Raw genomic sequence first — 22,139 nt, forward strand, 5'->3', positions numbered from 1 at the left:
ATGGCCCTTTTAACAACTGACCGACATTGAACACTGTTGCTAAGTTAATTATCTACAATTATTCCCAAGTCCTTCTCCTTTAATGATTTCTCTAACACAAGCGCATTTAAGGTACAATTTGCACTTTTCCCCCAAAAAAATGCATTACTTTACATTTTTCTCTATTACATCTCATCTCCCACTTGCTGCCTGGTCCTCCAATGAAACCAAATCTCCTTGCAGGTAGGTAATGTCCGGTTCAGCTCCTATTATCTTACCTAATGTCGTGTCATGTGCAAGCACACAGCTTTCAATGCTTACTTCAAGATCATTAACAAAGACATTAAATATCAGGACAGAAGCATGACTTATAGCTTTTGTCAAATTAAATAATTTTCCATTATGCCGCGTGCAGAAATCAAACCCCTAGCCATGCCTATAGAAAAAATATCCTTATTAACCCATTTGAAATAACGGGAGGTATATTCTTTACGTTACATAAGAACAAATGTTTCAACAATATCTTTTTTTTAATGAAAAACACTACCTCTAGAAATTCCAGTTTTGCCAGCAACATGTTACCCTAACATGAGAACAATTACATACGTGATACATGAATGGAAACATAGAATTTGACGGCAGATAACAATCATTCGGTCCATTTGGTCTCGCATTTATCCTGAGACCTTAATCAGTACTTGTCTCATGTTAGATTCAGGGTAGCTTTATGCCTGTCCTATACATGTTTAGCCTCTACTACTTCTGATGTATCTACCACCCCTAATTAAAATGAAATAATGTACAAACTGTTGAACCTTCTCTCATTGACATGAAGATTTTCCAACGTTGCATACATTAATGCATGTGCAATTCAAATATTTAGTAATTTAGGCAAACTATGTGTATTTATTGTCTACTGTGCACTTTTAGTTTTCTCGGAATGATTTTGCAGCAGACCACCCTATCAGTTTCTATGTCATGCCTTACATTGAATATTTGCTGGTCTGTCTCATGGCCTGCAGCCATATACAATATTCTGGTGTGAGAATGTGTCAACCTCCTGCCATGTTCTATTAACCTCTTCTTGAATGTCAGGGCACCTATTATTGTATTTGCCCTTGAAAGAGTAAAGGAACCTCTTCAGTCTTCCTCTTCAGGAATACATTAAAGAGTAACACTGACACATAAACATATTTTTCCATCAGATCACTTCTTAAAGAGTTGCAAGCTTGATCTTGTAAACTATATTATTATTATTATTAGATAGATATTATGAGATAGATAGAGCTTTGACTTTAATGTATAAATACATTATGCATTACACTTTCTGAGAAGGTGAGTACTCACATAATAATGTACCAACATGCCCTTGTGGTGAGCTTCTAGTCTGACGTTTGATACTCATGGTCCTTTGCAATTTATAAATGAAAAGAACAGACATGAATTTCAATATTCATGCGAGAACCATATGGCACATATTCAATCTCAATTGTTTTAAACAAACGTACGTACATGTTGTTTTGCCCAATCAATGAGGATACGGAATGACAGCACAACACACAGCAATTCGATCAAGCAAAACTTTAATACAGAACTCTTACTACAGCAGATAGAAAATAGTTGTGTATGCAAACGTATATGTATGTATATCTGTGTGTGTGTAAAACGAGTTAAGCAATCAATCAATCAATATCACAGCAATCAATGCTATAGTCTCAAATGTCAATGCAGTAATACATCACGGAGCCAAGTAGTTTTCACTCCTCTAGCTGATTAACTCGCAACTTAGCAGGGACAGGGAAACCCCTCAGAACAGTCTTTTCGAAGAGCCACTTGTCTTGGACGCAAGGATCCCTGGATCCGTCTTGGGCTTACAAACACCAAAGGTGAGGTTTCAAACTTTGTGGTTGCCAGGTTTTTATAGCCGTTGTGGGGACTTTCCAGAATCCTCCAGGGACGAGTGTCTTTACGTCATGGTGGGTATCTCTAGGTGGCTTCTGTTCTGTGACGTAGGCTAACCCTCCATCTTATGATGCTGGCCGGGCACCTTAAACAGAGGTCCTTCGCTATTTTGTTCTTATGTGCCTGGGCGTTTCCTTATCTATCTAGCACAGTGGTCAGTACATGTTGACGCCTGACGCCTAAGTCACAAGACATAAGACTATACTTAACTAATTAACCCTATCGTGACCGGGCCCAGGAGTCATATTATTAAAATACACTGCACATATTTAAAATGAGTTGTCCATTTACTTACTAATAGTCAGTAGAATATTAGGCACTTGGTCTTATACGTAAACTTGAGAACTTCCCTTGTATGCTGGCCTGGTGGTCTTCCAAATTACAACTGGGAGGTTCATCTACCCAGGATTGGGCCAGAAACACCCATTTGTTGGCAAAAAAAGGGCAAAGGGTGGGTGGAACATGGCAGGGAGGAGAGTTTTCTCTCATAGCGGTCACTATGGGGGGGAGTGGGAGTGGCAAAAGGGGCGGGGTTTGTGGGGGTGGAGCCAGGGGCGGCACAATTATGTTTCGCCTAGGGTGGCAAAAATCCTTGCACCAGCCCTGCCCACACATAGACTACACACACATACATATTTCGTATGCGATCTAAAGTTCCTGTGTACACCCTTAACATGCCTCATGAGTTGAAATCATGACCCAACAGTCAAATTTAGTTTGTGCAATAACACCATCTGCTGTGGATCTTGACTCAGGGCTTTACCTATTAAACACAGGCTTTCAAAACTTAGATTTAAAATGCCTGAAAATAAAGTTATATAAAGCATACTATTTCTGCTACATGTTGCCATGCTTATATTGCTTTGAGGAAACGTGGTGCTGACCTTTACGAGCAGTGGCTTCCATCAAGCTATACTTGGCTTATATAAAAAATATATACGTATAAAAAAAAGCCTAACATTCTCAAAACAGTGGCACAAACCTTTGTGCAGAAATCGTCATAAGTCAAAACCCAACCTATTCTGTTCTTATTATAAAAGAGAGCTGTAATAAATATGAGTTACCATGATTGGAAACTCAGTTCAATACAGCGATTATCCTACTCAAGTTCCAAATCATTGCAGTGCTCAATTACATAGGTCAATCACCTTGCACACGGTCATCTGTGATTTAAAAGGGAAAAACTGCATGAAAGGCAAGGGATGGACAGTTCTTCATCCGATGATTGTGAGACTAAAACTTACTGCTAGCTTTCAGTTATCATAGGTATAAAAAGGAGCCTCTTGCTCCAAGAGTATAGCCACACGTGTTGATACAGGATATTTCCAACTCCTTCATGAAATACACAACTCTGGACACCCCTTGTCCTATTATATTGACTCTGTGGACCATCCGTCACTCCATCAATGTCCATTAAATACCGCATGGGGTGATGCATGAGAACCTCATACATGTCATGTGTAAAACGCCTATGCAACTCTCACGCTGGTCATAGGGGAGAGAGAAAGAAAACTGCACTGTTGGAGGGGAGTTAAAGGTCCTGTTCCATTTACACAAAACATTCATTGCACTTTCTAGTATGTTATGCAAATAAACCTTAGAAGACCTCTAATTTATTCTTACACTGAAGGTATTATCTCACGAAAACAAAATGTTAAAGATGATTTTCATATTCTCTAAATCTATTAGCAGCTGCTTTAAAGACACAATGGAAATGTCGCATTGTCCAGTGACGCAATTTAAAACCCTGGGTATGAAAATCACTGTTTTAACACAGTGGTAGCTGTCCGTTACTTGTGTTTATCCTTTGGGGAGATCGCAGAGTTAAACACTGAGCACTAAAACAAGTGGAAACATTGAAAGAAAAGATGGTGTACTTCTCTGTATAAATTATCCTTTAGTATCTAAGACAGACAAGACTTTCTTCAAACACGCTGTGCATTTTTATGTTTTTTTTTTTCCAAAGATTGCTATCCATATTTATACAAAATTATTGATTTTCGTTACTTCCTTTAAAATGTCATATAACAGGCAGCAGGGGATCTAAGAATCTCACTCCATTTCTAAAACTATTCATCCATGTGTAGAAGTGGAGTGCTGTAAAAAGAAATACATTTATTGGCACATTAAGGTTTAAATGGAAAAGCATGTTAAAACTTTAAACTGTATGTACACCTTTTACTTATACTTAGGGTTAAGACTTACGAAATCTTGTACTGATTTTTTTTTACCTTTGCCACAACAGATTTGTATTCTCCCAGTGTCTTATTTTTAATTTGCCTGTTTTCTGGGATTGCTAGCGATACTTTTAATTTGTCAGTCCCCCCTGTAGGCTATTTCCTCATTAGTGCCAGGTAATTCCCCTGTTTTATCAGGACTTTGCTTTTGTAGACATTGCCTTGACTTTGGCCGAGTATTGTTGCTGATACGGTTGCTCAACCTAATCTATGGAATAATGCGAATGTGCTGCCCGCCCTGACATCAGTCCTTCCGCTTGTTTATATGACTGTCCCGCTCTGACCTCGGCTTGTAATTTGTATGATCCAACTCTATTGTCCTCTGCATGTGTTATTATACCGGATAAGTCAGCAAGCAGATCTAACCCGTACAAGGGTAGCTGTCCATTCACCTTGGCCTTCTTCGCTACCTCTGCACAACTTACCTGTAAAAATACATGCATATAATGTGGATCAATAATCACCAGAACTTTACCATTCCCAGGAATATGCACACTGGACCCAGGCAGATTACACAATGGGGTGTATTCACTAAACGGATATTTGTGGTTTTACTACTCCCACATCACTGTTCAATATGAATGGTCAACACCAACAGGCTTCTCTATTATTATTATTCTTTTATATAGCGCCAACCATTTACGCAGCGCTTAATACAATAGTCTAGATAGAATTGCTGACCCTGCGTAATGCATTTCATGGATGAAGAGACTTTGCAATCATCTTTCTGATTTACTTTACTTCATACAGGGCCAGCCACGCTCCTCCTGCAGCAGAATCTCACTGGGGATGGGTCTTCTTGATGTAGGAGCTAAAACACCGCTGTCCTGTATACTCTCCTATTAGTGAATAGATCCCAATGATTTGGTTTAAGTATCACGTGTCCCCTGGCATTCAATCATTAATCTACTTGTAGAAGAAGTAGAAAAAGGAGAAAAAATAGCCTCAAATATGTTAATTTCCATTGACTCTCTAGGACACCTTCGTTGATCTGTTTTAACATATAATGCCAAAGGGGGGGGTCATTTAAAGTGATTATCTTCCTCCTCAGAGAGATATTTTATTTTGCTTAAATTTACTTCTTTATTTCAGGAAATGGCAAATTATATATATATATAAACAGGGAATAAATGTTATAGTTTTATTATATATTAAGGATTAGCAGTGAATAGTAACAATGTATTGGGTCTATAACTTTATGTATTTGTTTAGCTTGGGAAGAGCCACTTGCTGTTTACAGTCTGTAGAGGAAAATAAGCCACTGTGTTTGTTGTTTCTATACGGATTAAGCGATAATTTCCACTGCCATTGCAGGCTAATCCTTTTTTTAACATCTTATGTTTCACAGTGGACCTGTCAATCTAAAAGTGAAACTTAACGCTAATAAACATTTCCTTTAAAAAAAAAAGCACATATACAAAATATATTCATTCAGGCTTGACTTATAGATCATGCAGAAGGAACGTGGGGGTCAGGAAGATGGTTCAGATGGATGCACGTCTTGCTTGATCTATGCACAAGAGAATAAAGTGTAAATGCGTTGCTAAAATATCTCAATAGCTTAATGGTTGTTCAAGCGATCTTAATAGAACTCAGACGTTTTCATGTTCTATAGATTTTTTTTAAGTCTGTTTTAAAAAACGGCTATTTTCAGTGGTTTTAAGTACTGAGCTGCCAGACAAATGTGGTACTTGCATCTTTTATCATTTTTATTTTCTAAGATGAGTAGGCAAAATTGCACAATATATCTCCTTAAGTGCCCAACAATATGTGTGCACATCAGCAGATTTGTTTCCCATTTTTTGCCAAGATAACCGCGACACCGAGTTTGCTGCATTTTCCGTGTTGTAGTTTTTATTGGCTGTGATCTACAGTCACATCTACCAGTAACAAATCTAAGTGATTGTCAGGCATGTGTGCTTTCACCACCACTGGTAGATAATTACGCCTATTTTGGTTTTTACCCATGTAACCTACCCCCACCACACAAGCAGTTTCAATCCTTCTTTTGTAATTGCTACTCTACGTGACTTAGTATAAAAATATATTTGTGCACTAGAAAATCTCATAATTTGTAGTAAATTCAGTGCATACTGATTAAAAGATTACTAATCAAACCAGCCAATGAGGAGCTGACAATGCAGTAATCATAGTGGACATTACTGGATCATCCATTCATCCCAATAGCTGCTCTCTTTAGACATGTCATAAACAGTCTCAGCATTTTATATGTAATAAGGTGCTAACATCTTGTACGTATATATTAAACATATATCCATTCTTGAAAAATAACATTTTTATTCTCATTATATATTTGGCAATACAAAAAAAAAATCTAGACTCGCAAACATCTGGGAAAGACATTCAATGGACCCACTGGACAACGATTAGATACAAATATAGCAAGTTAATTGTCAATATTAAGTGGCAGTAAAGTCAAATATGCAATATGTATTTATGAACACACTTGCTTTTTCAACAACAAAAAATAATCCAGTTCATTGTGAAAGGTAGGAAAATTACCAACCATCATTACCTCCCAAGCAGTGCACTTTTGAGTTTTACCAACCTTACTGTAAATAATAATCTAATATGCGTCTGGAGGAAATATTCTTCCGATTGCTAAAAGTGGCTTCTTATCTGTGTTATCCCTGGAAACAAGATTTTAATCGTTTTGAATATTGTGATGCGGTCACAGCCTTTGCTGATTTGTAGCCTTCTTAATTATGTATTACGTAGTCTATTTATTTTAATACCGTTGTAGCCACTTCAGTCTTTCTTATAAATTGGTTGCAGCAAAGTTAAGACAAGGTCATGTATGATTTTAATTAGTTGTTATGTCTATAATACATTTTATAACTGGACCTTTGGCAAGCTTTAACCAACTTAATTTGTCTCAGCTTTAATTTTTAAGAGAATGTTCTGAAAATAGCAAAACATTACAACTCAAAACTATTAAGGGAATTAAAACATGTAAAGCAACAACACATTCATCAGTGACGCTTGCTGTGATGTCATCTGTACCATCCTGCAATTGGGGGGAGAGGACGTCACCGCAACCACCACCATATTGCACTGAGTTCAAGTGAGGGCAAAATAACAGCGCATTATGTGATCTCCCCTCCCTAATTAGATGATGGGGTCCCTCACCTCAAGAGCCACCATTTTGGCTGAAGTTTCTGTCGGGTTGTGTATGCGGATGAAGATCCAAGATTTAAGAGAAGGAAGAAGACAGAAGATGATGAAGAAGAAGCATCTTCTTCTTCATCATCTTCATCTGCAGTCAGCAGAGAAGGTAGGGAAACATTTAGATAGCGTGAGAGAGAATGAACTAGAATGAGTGTGATTGAATGTGGGTCCACGAGATGAAAATTCAGAGCATTTTGCTTTGTTTTCTCCAATTTGTGGGGGTCTGGCTGAGTTTTCGGGGCTTCATACAAAAAACTATGCTTGTGTGTGGTTTTTCATCTCCATGTTATTATCTTTGTTTTTGGCTATGGGAGAAACATTGTGATTCTCTTTAACTGAGCAATTTTCTGTCTCGTTGATTGCTGAAGCGGTTTTATTAATTTTAGCAAATGATTGATCAATTTCCACAAATGTCTTGTTTTTTGTTTCAGGCAAAACAAAATAAAGGTAGAATGCACCACTCATGCAGATCACAGCGAAGACCAGGAAGCAGTAGTTGCCTAAGCCCTCCTATAAAAAATAAATTAAAAAAAAGATAAAATTACTACAATATAACTGAAAATAAATCATAGTTCTCATTACTATGTGCACATTTTAGTATGTAAAAGAAAATATCTATATCTAAGTGTACATAGTATGGGCTGGTGGCCGATATGGCCCCATACATACCAGTATTGCCACTTCAATTTTATTATTATATTTTATTTATATAGCACCAACAATTTACGCAGCGCTTAATACAATACATAAATTCAAGGGGTATGACAAGATGAGAATTGACAGACTAAGACAAACCGATACATTAGGTGGAGAGAGCCCTGCTCGCAAGCTTACAATCTTGAGGTTACATTTTGTTCCCTGCACATAACTTTTTGTTCACTTTACAGTGACGTCACATTACTTTATAGTTTTCATTTAACATGCAAAATGTTATAACATAATATTTTTGGATACAAGACATAGAAGGTCCATTGGGTATTTTTTCCAAACAGTACACATTATATCACAGTAAAGACAGCAATAACACTACAAGGAACAAGAGAAAAAAAATCAATAAAATGTTATGTGACATAAAAATCATACCGCATGGCAAACTAACTTTTGTTTTGTAGGGTATATATATTTTCATATACTGCATTTATTTTGCTCAGGAAAGGACCTCTGGAATATACTTATTAATATTCTAAGTGTGAATTTACAATAGTTAACACCTGGGAAATAATTAAAATAGGATATCCACAAAATTATTTATTGCTATTTAACGTGAACATAGCAAAGAGAAAAATATATTACACCTATAAAATGTTTTCCCCTCTTTTAACTAATTTCTCATCTATATGTTTTTTTTTTTTGTTTTTTTTTTACCAAGGATAGACTGTAATTTGAAACAAATTATAACAGTTTATTGACCAATTAAACAATTTTATTTTTGCATTAAACATAGATCTTAGATCCACCAGCTGCCAGAGAGGAGGATCCCTGCAGCGCTGTGGGGGATCTGGATTTTAGTTTTATTGTCAGACTAATTCAACTAATCAATAATGAAAATTGTTGATAACAATTTTCATTATCGATTATTATCGATTACTTGTTGCAGCCCTAGTTTAAAGCATAACTTGCAAGATCCCTGCTATTCTAACAGAAAGTGTCAAGTGGGTTCAGAAAAACTAAATTTGGTAGACACCAACTCAAACGCCATACACTCACACACACAATGCAACACCATACAGTAACACACACTTACTCTACCATACAAATACACACACTATCCGACAACATATACTAAAACACATAAGCTCCCTCTCTTCCGGTCCCCTTAGTGTGGCTTACACAGCTTTTCCTCTTTCCTGGTGCCTGGGTGCCATGCACTTCCCTTAGCGTACCCTTGGTGAGAAAATTTATAGCATCTGGTTTTGTTAAAATACAGAAGATTTATGTTTGAGTTATTTACATTTTTCATAGAAAATAGCTGAATGAAGGAAAACGTATGTTCTGCAAAATCTGTGCCTAAAGGCAAAAATGACTTTAATCTGGTGGTTGATGATAGGCAAGAAACAATTCTTAAGATTAGTGACTGATATATATATTAATTATTTTTGAAACAATTGCATTTCTGTATTTGCAATAGAGCATGTAAAACTAGTTCAAGTTTTATACAAAAGAATTGTTCAAATTATCAAAGAGGTCATTTGCATACCATGTCAGGACAATAATTAATATGACAGCGCCTGAAGGAATTTGGGAAACTTTCCTCCGCACAACAAAAATATCAGATGAATGTGTACTTGTGCATAAGGTCATGAACGATCCCAGAAGGTTATGAAAGGACAAAAATATTTATTGCTAAAGGCTTAAAGTGTACTCTCATAGCTTTGAGAATAATCATATTCAGATTGTAAATATTGCAGTAATTCTACCAACGACCCAATTGCTATCACATTTTAAAGATCTGTTCCCATAAGATACATTAGAAATAAGTTGCAAATCAAACAAGATCAATGTGTTCTGTAATGATTTAATGCAGATCCAAAAGGTTTTACATTTTAAGGAAAAAATTGACAGCCTATAATTAATTCATCTTGGTGAATCTTAATTATTTACACAAGTCTCCATTACAATACTTTGGATTTACTGGCAGAGAACAGAAATGCGCTGTTTGCCCGTTCAAATATTGTTCACTAGACAGACACATGCAGCCACTTGGTACAGGACTGAATTTCAACAATATTTGGAAAATGTAAAACAATGATCCCCCACATATCTGGGAACTCGGGTGAAGTACCACTTCTCAGGGCCACCATGGGGAAACTCCAGATTGCGGGATTGCTGCAGCAGGCCCCGCTTGCTACCCACTTCCCCTCGAACCAGTACCGTACCTAGCAGGGGGCGGGGCGGTTATTTCTGCCGCTAGAGGAGCAGGCTCACCGCCTTCCGTGCTCACTGTACCGGAAGGAGACTTAGTAAGAGGAGCCTGGAGGAAGAACGAAGAGGAACAGGAGGAAAAGGAGCTGTAGCGGGAAAAGTAACAGTGGCAGAGGAAACGTAGGAAAACATTCAGTGAGAGTGAGAGTGGATTAGTAAATGTGTGAGAGTGATGGGTGTTATACTGTAGCCTGTACCATTGCCAATGTCTTGTTCATTATATAATTATGGGAGTTATGCTCTAAAGTACATCATAACTCCCATCACCATATTCTATGCCAGACATTATATAAATATGAGTATATGAATGAGTGAATGAATGTTTGTGAATGAGTGTATGTGTGATAGCATGAATGTGTAAGTGTGTGTGTTTGGGGGGTAGCATGGGAGGCTGTAATCACACGCCTTTCATGCCCAGGTTCCAGCTGCCTGGGCATGATAGGAGAGTGATTGCTGTTAGCAATTATGTATGTATATAATATGGTTATTGATTTTTTGGTCCAATTTTGGTGTGTTATTAACCACACTTTTATTAAAAGTAAGTAACACACCAAAATTGGACGGAAAATTCAGTAACAATATTAATATATATATTATTGCTAATAGCAATCACACTCTTATCATGCCCAGGCAACCATTACATTCTAGAACCTGGGCATGATAGGAGTGTGATTACTGTTAGCAATCACACTCCTATCATGCCAAGTCAGCTAGGACATGCGGGAATCTGGGTATGCCTGGGCATGATAGGATTGTGATTGCTGTTAATCACACACACACACATATATATAATGGTCTTAATAACTTAGAGGGTCAGTAGCAGGACGTAGTTGCAGTTCCTCAAGATGGGATTTGACCATTTCAGAGGTGCTAATCTGATTTTGGGGAGCTTGGGTGGTACCCACCGAAGTATCAATGACCTCTGCCCAAATGGCTGTTGCTCTGCATGGGTTCAAGAGACTGGGAATTGGACTTGTGGGTGGTGCTACTGCCACAGGAAATTTCCATCTCCAACTCCTGAATCTCTCCTTCTCCTTTGCATGGCCCTTTTGTGCTGCATCTCACACACCTTACAGACAAGCATGTCCCTCCAACTTGCCCTTACAGAGGATGACCAGCATGTACTTTGGGGTGTCCATGGTGGCTTGCATGCTCTTCTATCAGCCTTCTGATCATCATTTCGACCTCCCAGTAAAATGTACTGCCTGGTGTCACGGTCTGCCCAGGCTGTGGAGCTGCATATCTGTCCTGCTGTAGTTTCTCTGCTTTGCTTTGATCCATTCCTGGATTTCCTTTTGCTTTGTTCTATTTTCCATTCCTTGCTTCTGCTCCGGCTCTTTGCTTCAGCTCTGCTTCCTTTATTAGGTGTGCCCCACCTGTGTGTTCTGTTTGTCTCAGTCTGCAGTCTGCAGTCTAAGGTATGTCTCAGTGCTATGTGTTTGGTTTACATGTGTGGTATGTTTTGTATCTTTGTCAGCAGGGATTAGCGTTAGGACCCACCGTCATTGGAGTACTTTGGCGTAGTGGTGGGCTAAGCATACTATGGCCATATCATGTGACGAAATCTCCAATAGTTATCTTGTAGTCCTAGGCTAGTTTCTGTATTCATGTTTGTCTGTCTCCTATGTACCTTTGCCCTTCTTCCTTGAATCATCTGAGGATTCCGGTTCCTCTCTCCTCTCCCCATGTCCCTGTTAATATGTCCTATCCTTGCTTATAGGAGAAGCGTCCGAGGGTTCCGGCTCCTCACTCCTTCCCCTGTGTTCCTTGCCTTCTTCCCTGTCCTTTGTTGTGCCCTGTAACATGTATGTCTTGTCTGGTTATGTTTATTCCTTGTCTTGTGCCTGTTTATATCTTTCGCTATTCATGTCATGTTTCTAGCCACTTCTCGTGTATATCTTGTATCATGTTTCTTGCCTAGTCTCCCTTTCCCTTGCTTGTTTTGTGTCTGCTACATTAACCCTTTGCTTAGCTTCCATTCTCCCAGCCTGCAGCATCCAGCACGTGATTCATGTGATATGCTTCATGCCTGCTCCAGGGTGCCTGCAGGATTCGTTTTGTTCTGGACTTCATCTGCTGCCATATCAGGGCCCTGGTGTTTGGCTGCACTTCCCTAGGTGCTCAACGCCTGGGCGAGTGTGGTCACCCTGCACCAGGCCCTGCCCCAGACTCCGCTACTGCATCGAGACTCCTGCAAACAACCATCGGGCGCGCTGGGTCCTTCCAGTCACCAGCTTGGACCCAGTCCGTGACACCTGGTGGCATCTATTGGCACTGTCACGTTTAATGCCACTGAGCTCTTCAGTAAGACCTATTCTACTGCCAATGTTTGTCTATGGAGATGGCTGTCTATGTGCTTGATTTGAAACACCTGTTAGCAATGGATTTGGCTGAAACACCTAAATTCAATAATTAAGAGGGGTGTCCCAATACGACATTTAAACACAATAGAAGGACACAGATCACGCAGCACTTAAACAGCTGTGTCAAGAAAATTTCATGATACTGTGGCAGCTGTTTGAATGCATTTCTCTAGGGCAAACACTAGCATATGGGCTTTAATGAAAAACAAGATTGTAGAAAAAAATGCAAAAAAAAAAGTAACTCTACAACAGCACAGACAAATAAACTGTTTGCAAGGGTTTAGCACAGGTACCAAATTTGGGTTAAAACAAAGCACATTAACGGATAAGTAAATAAATTGGGGATTTTCAGTGAAGTGGATAAGATGAAAGAAATTACTGATAAGGAATTTGTAATTATGGATGAATGAGAAATATATAAGCATTGATTTATCTTTAAGTAGCATTTCATTAGATAACATGAAATATATTTTTTTAAATGTTGCCTCTATTCTAGGTTCTGAATATAAAAATATTTCAACATAATGCTGGACAAGTACCAGAAAGGCCCCAACAAAGACCCCAGCAGCTGCTGGAGAACAAAGTAGTGTCCTGGTGCTTGCAAAGATTTAGATGGCATCGTGGTTCTTACCAATACCCACTGTCACTGTAATGAAAACTGCATGATTTCCACTTTAATCCTCAGGGTTCGGCTCAGCATAGAACCACTATATAAATATTTCACACTGCAGCGTGTACATTGCTACAGTACAAAAATAATAATTAGAGATGTTTCCTCTTGTTACTGGTCACTTCTTAAACCTTATTGTGAAATCAAAGCTGAAGCTCTTGCATTAAAGCCAGTCGCTTTCTACCATCCCGAGTTTCTATGGGTTCAGTGCTGACTTAGGTTTCTTTCATTACAAATTCATAGGAAGTCAACTTCAACCTCAACAGTGACAATAAAGATCAACAAAACCCCGTAGCTTTCCTATACTTTGGAGAGTCACATTTTCCATGACAATCCTTGAAAGGCTGAAATGTATGGTCAGTAAAACGCAAGACAATTAGTTGTGTTAAAAAATCATTTTTTCCTAGAATTTTTGTATAATGCAGTAAACTAGAAGGAATGCATTCATAAAGAAATACATTTATGCTTCCAGATTTTATTAAATAGTTCTTGCCAATGAAGGAAGAAGAATTATATCATTTTTTACTTATTTTATCCAACAGAAAAAAATGGCAAGGCAATTGTTTGCAAATTTCTACGATATTATTTAGCAACAAGAAGGTAATGATATTTTGAAAACCTAGCTGCCAAAATCCAAACATACACACTCAAGGGTGAGACTAGGGTTATTGGTGCCTGGGTAGAGTGTTTTTTCCAAGCCCGCTCATAACTAACACACACTAACATGCACACTCGCTCTAACCACCATAAGCTATCATACACTCACTCAAAAAAACATATACCCACTGTTTTTGTCTGTACTCACTTTTGTTGCCAAGGTTTAGACATTAATGGCTGTGTGTTGAGTTATATTCGAGGGGACATCAAATTTACACTGTTATACAGGCTGTAAAATATTTACAAAAATGTGAGGGGTGTACTCACTTTTGTGACTGTATAACTCATTATATACAAACTTGGGAAGGTGACTTGGGGTCCCCATGTAAAATGTTGCTTCAGCTTCCAGGCAGTTGACTAGCATTTGAGCTTGTCTGCTTCCTGCCATCTAACTGGCCCACCCCATATAAAAAGCCAAACACTCAGAAGAGGGGAAGCTATGGGGGTTCCCTGGTATGAATTTGAGTATACCACAGGAAACAGCAACCATAACCTCCTAATTTCAAAATTTCAATGAGCATTCCTCTACATTAAGTTCCTACCTTTTGTATAAATTACTTTATTCTGGCTGCTAAGGCCAATGATAAGTGCAATGAACATGCATCATGCATTCTGTGACTTAACTCTAGATTCACCTGTTTCGTACATTAGTTTTGGTGAATTTCTTTCTCTAATTTCCCTTTCATAAATCTACTACTGTATATGTTGTACCCTTTATTTTTTTTTCTATCCAACACGTTTTGCACAGTTGAAAAGTTGGAGTAAATTGCTACTCCCATGAATATTGTTATGTTAATCTATGGAGCTGAATTACTCTAGTTAGCAAAACTACCCCACACAATTTTGTAAAGGACTATGGAGTATGCTTCAATGCAGAAGGTGATAATAGTGTTCAATATTTACCTGAATTAATGGAAACAGAAGCCCAACAGCAAAGTTGCTGATCCAGTTGACGACCCCAGCAATCATAAATGCAGATGGACGTTGTGATTGTTGGAAAAATTCACCGACCAGGATAAACGGGATGCCACCTTAAACAAAGACATAGAAACATAGAAATTAATAGCAAATCAGAACCATCCAGCCCCTCTAGTCTTTCATTGAGGGCGAAATAAATCTATATGCTATATTTTGTTATAATTTGCCACTCTGGGAAAAAAAAAAATAACTGTTTAAGAATATATGATGCACTGAAGTACATTAAATACTTTAACTATTGACGGCGGAAGTCCACCTGGGGAGACCATTGGTTTCCCCGCTCCAGGAGTTAAAGTTCCATACAAGCGACTCTATTGGTCGCTGGCAGGGGCCTCCTCTAGCATCAATCAATTGGTTGATGCCAGAGGAGGCCCCTGCAGGCGACCAATAGAGTCGCTCCCATGGACCTTTAACTCCTCTCGCGATCCTACAGATTTCCGCTCCCGTTTATCCCTGCGATGCTGTGTAGATAAGGTAGGTTAGATGGGGAAAGGACCAGGGAGATTAGTTGCAGATATTAAAGAAGACTAACACGGAGATTCTTCGTGTGTCTTTGTTTTGTCGCCACCATGTTTGTTTCTTCGGTATTTGGGCTGAACAATATGAATGCACAAGTCTAATTACACTCCTCGAGATGGCAATAGAAGCCCCACAAATTAATCTTAATATACAAAAAAAATATTTTTTATAAGCTAAGGTGGAAAGGTAGAACAAACCACTATCGTAACATATCAAATGTACTGGAGGAATGTTATCTTACATATATGTTCAACAATACCATCAAAGGTCTCTACTGAAATGTCACTATATTATTCCTGAATTACTCCAACTGTCCATATCTGTCTCTAAACGTCATAACAATCATTTTTATCTGAATATTTCACAGCCTAGCAATTTAACAAAAAGTGAGAAAACGGGAACATAGGAAGTGCATTTCAACACAGCTAATGCATTAAACCTTAACTCCCACCCTGACTAAAAACTTGCCTAATCATTAAAGTAAAGGAACACTTAATGCTTGCCATCTGATGAACTTGACGTGATAATGAAGTCAGATAGCTTCAGTCTAACATCTGAGCTGGAATTGTCGAGATCTCTTTAAAGCGCATATCCCATGGAGTAGATATTAAAGCAGTTGGAATTGCATATCCTCAGGCAGATATCTGATCTTTTATGCTGCCACTTTAATATAATTTTAAAAGAACATTCTACATAAGTATACTAATTACTTCCATTCAAGCATTTTTTCCCACTGGAAATCTAGATGCAGACTGCTTCATTCCAATAATGTTTCACGTTAATGATGTGTGAAAAAAAGCACTTCAAAAAATAGTAAGCATGTGGAAAATGCAGCAACCCCAACACACTACCCACAAATTTGTAATAATTAAAACAAAGAAAACACGGAGCGTATACACCTATGTGTAATAAACACATAAGATACAATAATATTCCGTGTAAGCTTGACTCCTGTTGTCCATATAGCATATTATTTATATACATAAATACAATATAAAAATACATATTCCATTTATAAATACTGCCAATAAAAGTGCTCACTCCCTTGTATACTCAGCGACCCAGCAGGGGATTGCGATCACTTAAAGGTGTAAAGCAAAGGACAAATAAAACCCGAGGAGTAGAAATTATAATTATAGTAGAAAGATAGCCATGTCTTACATTAAATAACAAAACTAATGCTTCAAACGGTAGAGCACCCTTCTCCAGATAGTGTTCACATAGAATATCTGCTTATTACTTTTAAAAAAAAATAGGTCTAAATTCTAACCTAAATATTGTAAATCAGCCTCTATTTCCAATTTTGAACACAGGGTCAACGAGGACTTTATTACGTATTATGTATCACGCCAATAATTTAACACGTTCAGAGATACAGGCTTTAAAATGTTTAACAAATAGGTCTGTTGTAATTAAACCAGTGGATAAGAGGGTAGTAATCCTCTCCTCTGAACAATATATGTTATCATCAATTAAATGATTAATTAGTATATCAGAAATTATGGGAGAACCCTGTTAATAATATGCTCATAGCACTAATAGAAAATGCTAGGCTACAGGACATTCTTTATTATGATGAGTGACAATATTTAAGTGTGAATTACCCTAAAATTTTACATTCTTGCTAAGATCCACAAGGCCCTAATGAACCTTCTAGGTTGTGTCTGGTATTATAACCCAATATGTGGACATTTGTTTACAACTCATTGTTGACAGGACCAAATCATATCTAAATTAATACTCTGGACCTACTTAGGAACCTGTATATTTTAGTAACATGCAATGTAGTCTCCTTGTATACCAACATATCACATATTAGGGGATATATAGACATTTATTGTATTTGGGAGAGATGTGAGTATAGTCTTCTAGAGATTTAAAACATTTCAATAATAATGGTTGTAGAGTTGAAATGAGTTCTTAGTAGAGTCCCAAGGGAATTGGCTCAGTGGCATCACTATGGGGGGGGGGGCATGGCCTTCCTACAAAGTATTGTGCCTCCCTAACTAAGACACTGTCTGCGGTGTTGGAAGAGCAGGGCCGGTTAGGGAGATCAAAGCCCTCCCTTGAACCGTCCCAAATTAAATGGGGAGCCAGGTCTTTTTATACAGAGCTCTGTCTCCCTGCTCCCTCACAAAGCATGTTGGCTATTAATGCTGAGTGACTTGATATGATGTCATATCCCAACTCTCAGCACAGGAGCGACGGAGCGACAGAGCAGGGAGATAGCTCTCACACTACAGGAAAAGTAAGTGAAGGAGAAATCTAGAGTGAGAAAAGGGAGTACTAGTGAGGTGTAGAGAGAAAGGGGACAGGGAGAAGGTGGAGACAAAGGAGAAAGATAGTAAGAATGGAGATATGTAGTGAGAATATACTGAGAAATATAATACTGAGAAATAAAATAAATGTGAAGAAATGGACATTAAAAGATTGTGAAAAAGGTGAAGAGATAACAAGAAAGTGAGCAGAGATGTGGCAAAGGGGCGAGATAAAGAGAAGTGACGGAGACAAAAGAGGAGAGATAGCAAAAGAATAGAGATAGACAACAAGGAGAAAAGAGTGAAAGGAAAGAGATAATGATAGATGAGGAGAAAGGAGAGAAATAAGGAGAAAGAGTGATAACGATGGGAGAGATAAAGAGAAGTGACGGAGACAAAAGAGGAGAGATAGCGAAAGAATAGAGATAGACAACAAGGAGAAAAGAGTGACAGGAAAGAGATAATGATAGATGAGGAGAAAGGAGAGAAATAAGGAGAAAGAGTGATAACGATGGGAGAGATAAAGAGAAGTGATGGAGACAAAAGAGGAAAGATAGCGAAAGAAGAGATAGACAACAAGGAGAAGAGAGTGAAAGGAAAGATATAATAATAGATGAGGAGAAAGGAGAGAAATAAGGAGAAAGAGTGATAACGATGGGAGAGATAAATAGAAAAGGGGAGATAATGAAAAAAGGGGAGAGAGGCAAAAAGGGAGACAAAGAGAACAGAGAGATGAAGTGAAATAGGAGGAGAGAGAAAGGATAATCAGAGAAAAGGGGGGAGATAACAGAGAAAAGGAAAAGATAAAAGGTAGAGGTAGGAAGAAAAGAAGAAGATAAAGGGGAGAGTAGAAAGTAGAAAGCTCTTCCCTTTGCTGCCTGAGCCACATTCCTTTAGAAAATTATCACTCCGCTCATCATAACACACCAGCTAAGAGTACTAAGGTATATAACCACCTTATAAAATAAATCTAATAGCCCAACGTATATTTCACTGACATTACTCAGCTTTGTCAGGGGTATCTCGGCGAAACACGGATCAGCAAGTGTGAGCTAAAAGCTTCTTTGGAGTAGAGAAAGGTCCTACCCTGGGCCCATTATATGGAATACTTCTGCCACAACAAGTTGGAAGAGGCTTGTCCATTCTTCGAAAGAAACTCCCTGCTCCCTCATGGAGCATGAGCTGTAGCAAAGTAGAACACAATGAGCGCACCAAAATGTATGTATAAAGAAGATGTTAACGTTAAGGTTTGCTTTCTTTGCGCTTACTAATGAACTATTTTATTGTATATCTTGTGTCCTTTTTGTGCTTTACATTGATTTACTTTTTTGTATGTGCTTGGTACATATTTTTCAGTTAAATAAATAAAAACAGACATTTTCTGATATATGCTACACACTTTGCTTAGTGTCACTGCCACAAATGTGGTATGAAAATATAAACGATATTAAGAATTTGTGATACTGAAGCAGAAAGAACAGGTTTCTGAACTTTCTGGTCCCCATTGTCCAAATGACTTCTTTCTCACCCCGCTGCCAGAGAGATATTAAAAGAGGCTTTAAGGATAAAACAAGTAAAAGTCCACGATGCAGCATAGATATTGGATTATTGAACTGTGAGAAGTTTATTACTCGACTCTGGGTAAACTTTTTTGTCTTTGCTTCTTTAAATTTCCAGATTTTTTGTTTATATATAGTGTGCATATATGGGATATAATTATAAATAAATATGGATTTAATCAATTCTAAATGAAATTTTATAAAACTGGTTTAAAAAGTGAACACATAATATAAATCCCAATAAGTGTCTCTATTTCACAAGGTGCACAAAAAAAAAAAGAAAGAAAAGCAAAACGTATGGTTTCCCAATACAAACACATATCGTATTTCCATAGCCTAGCTAATTTTGGTTTTATCTGAGATGTGATGTGACTGCTCATCTTTAAAGCCCTTAATAGTAAAATATAAAACTTAAAGTGCTAAGAGACACAGTTCATATGTTTTCCCTAATTAGTATACAATATTCTCTACCAATAATATACATTTTGATTTTTTTTCTAGAATTTTTTCCAGGGAATTATGATTGAACAAACATCCCACACAAACTCCTACACACTTCAGCTGTTTGTTGAGGTTACTGTTAAACCTTTGCTACCCTATGTTTTACTAATCTAACACTAGCACATGTCATTATGAATTACAGTGTTAAAAGAACATATTTAATGAGCCTTTTCATTAATGGGAGCTTTTTTTTTTTTTTTTTTTAAAGAAAGGTTACTGAAATATTTATAATATTGTAGTGTATCAAAGTACTGAAAATGTATAGTCGAAGTAATTTGAAAAAAAAACCCCAGCAGATTTTACTCTAGCGAATTGCTTCATGTTGATGGGTGCTTGCGCAAGGAGGTCAATACATGACATGAGGTAGTAATGTGTAACTTTTAAATATTCCCTCCAAAAAATAATTCTTTACTCAAGTGAAATTTCTCATTGCTATTTTTTGAGGGAATGCTTATCATGTGACATAAAAGCAGGTGCTGATAGACTGTTGCCATAGAAACTGAAATCTTTATGGTTTCTTTGTTCTGTTAGCCAACCATCATAGGAAAGATGTGGTAAGGTAAGGTCCAGCGGCCATCTTATAATATTGTTTTCATGAAAATTTGTTTTGAATTTTATAATCAACTAATTTTCCCTCAGCCCCTTTTCCCCACTATATCCTTTATCCCCCATACAGCACCTATCACCTCCACTACACTACCTATCCCCCCCCACTTCAGCACCTGTCCCCCCACAGTGGGGGGAGCAGTGGCTGTAGTGGAGGGAATAGAGGCTAGTAGTGGGGGGAACAGGGCTAGTGGACCCTCAAATACAAGCCCCTGCCCCCCCCACTACAAGCCCCTGTCTGTCCCCCCACTATAAGCCCTGTCCCTCCACCTACAGCCCCTGTACTCCCCACTACATCATCTGCCCCTCCACTACAGAACGGGAGGAGGGCCCACTATTATATTGTTTGACCAGGGCCCACCAGAGCCTTGAAACGGCCCTGCTCTGGGAGGAAGAGCTAATTCCTGACATCTGGACTTATCTCTTTATCTTCCTAGCTTTCAGGAGGAAGGAGGGTTCACACAAGATCGCATTGTGTGACCCCGCTGGTCAGGGCGAGCTGCTTCAAACACAGGCTGAAGCTTTTTTGGAGTAAATGAGCTGCATGTATGTTAGTATATGTCTGGCTATATATGTTAGTGTCTGTCTGGGTATGTATGCGTGTGACTGTTTTAGTGTGCGTATGTATGGTACTGTCTGCCTGGGTATGTGTGTGTCTGTATGTTAGTGTGTGTCTGTATGAGCTCTTCCCTCTTTCTACTGCTTATATCTCTCCCTATACAACCAAGCATTCTGCTAGCTTTACCTGCTGCTCTACGTTATCTACCTACCTTTAAATCCTCTGAAATAATTACCCCTAAATCCCTTTCCTCAGATGTTAAGGTTAGGACAGTATCAACTATTCTTTACTCTGCCCTTGGGTTTTATGCCCTAGGTGTATTATCTTGCACTTATCCACAGTAAATGTCAGTTGCCTCAGCTCAAGCCATTTTTCTTTTACCTAAATCATTTTGGCTACAGCAACATCAACACTGTCAAGACCTTCTGCAATATCACTAAGAAAATTATTAAAGAGAATGGGTCCAAGTACAGATCCCTGAGTTATATGCCACCGGTAACAAGACCTTCCTCCGACTATACTCCATTGACTACAACTGTCTGTTGTCTGCCACTGCCTAATCCACTCAACAGTATTGGAATCCAAATTTATAAGCCATAAAATATTGAAAACAGACACAAAATTAATACATAATGTCTAGGCATCCTTGCTATACTTGGTAGAGTGGGAGAGAGGTGGGGGGTATCCTAGTATATGAATATTTAAACTGTGTTTACTGAAAATAAGGAAAATCATTTGAAAACTACTGTGATATAAAATAACTGTTAGCGTAATGCCTGCTGATATATTTATTATCATTGCCTGCATCAAAAAATATATGCCCAACACCCACATACAGATTAAGCTGCACAATAACTCAAAATATGCTTTTCACTTTTCATCTCTTTGTTTCGGCCATTTATCTGAAAGTTCTGCTAGAACAGAAAGTCCAAATCCAGAAATGTTCTCAATAAAACAATCTGAAGACTCATTCTTCTGACGCATACAGACGTTATGCAAGAGGCAGAGGGATTTCTCAGTTGGAAAATAGCATTTAACTACAGTGGCTTCAGAGAAGTGGCTCATACTGGCATGGCTGAAATCATCTTAAAAAGAATTATTCTACTTTCTCATTGCATGGCGCCGACTTTGAAGTGTTTCTGTAAAGTTTTTTTTATACCTCCTAGCCATTTTCTCTTTC

At 38.1% G+C, this 22,139-nt stretch overlaps 1 protein-coding gene across 2 annotated transcripts in view; it reads right to left on the reverse strand.

The window, feature by feature from the left end:
- Nucleotides 1-7,479: 7,479 nt before the first annotated feature.
- Nucleotides 7,480-22,139, reverse strand: part of SLC2A9 (solute carrier family 2 member 9) — a 64,421-nt gene continuing 49,761 nt past the window's right edge. For both annotated transcript variants that reach the window (XM_053458276.1, XM_053458275.1), the window contains exons 12-13: nucleotides 14,883-15,010; nucleotides 7,480-7,877 (exon numbers count right to left, since the gene is read on the reverse strand). In XM_053458276.1, coding sequence (XP_053314251.1) covers nucleotides 7,623-7,877; nucleotides 14,883-15,010 — 383 coding nt within the window. In that variant the 3' untranslated portion in view covers nucleotides 7,480-7,622. The remainder of the gene's footprint in view (nucleotides 7,878-14,882; nucleotides 15,011-22,139) is intronic.

Source organism: Spea bombifrons, chromosome 1 (assembly GCF_027358695.1).
Source record: "Spea bombifrons isolate aSpeBom1 chromosome 1, aSpeBom1.2.pri, whole genome shotgun sequence".
Classification (NCBI taxonomy): domain Eukaryota; kingdom Metazoa; phylum Chordata; class Amphibia; order Anura; family Pelobatidae; genus Spea; species Spea bombifrons.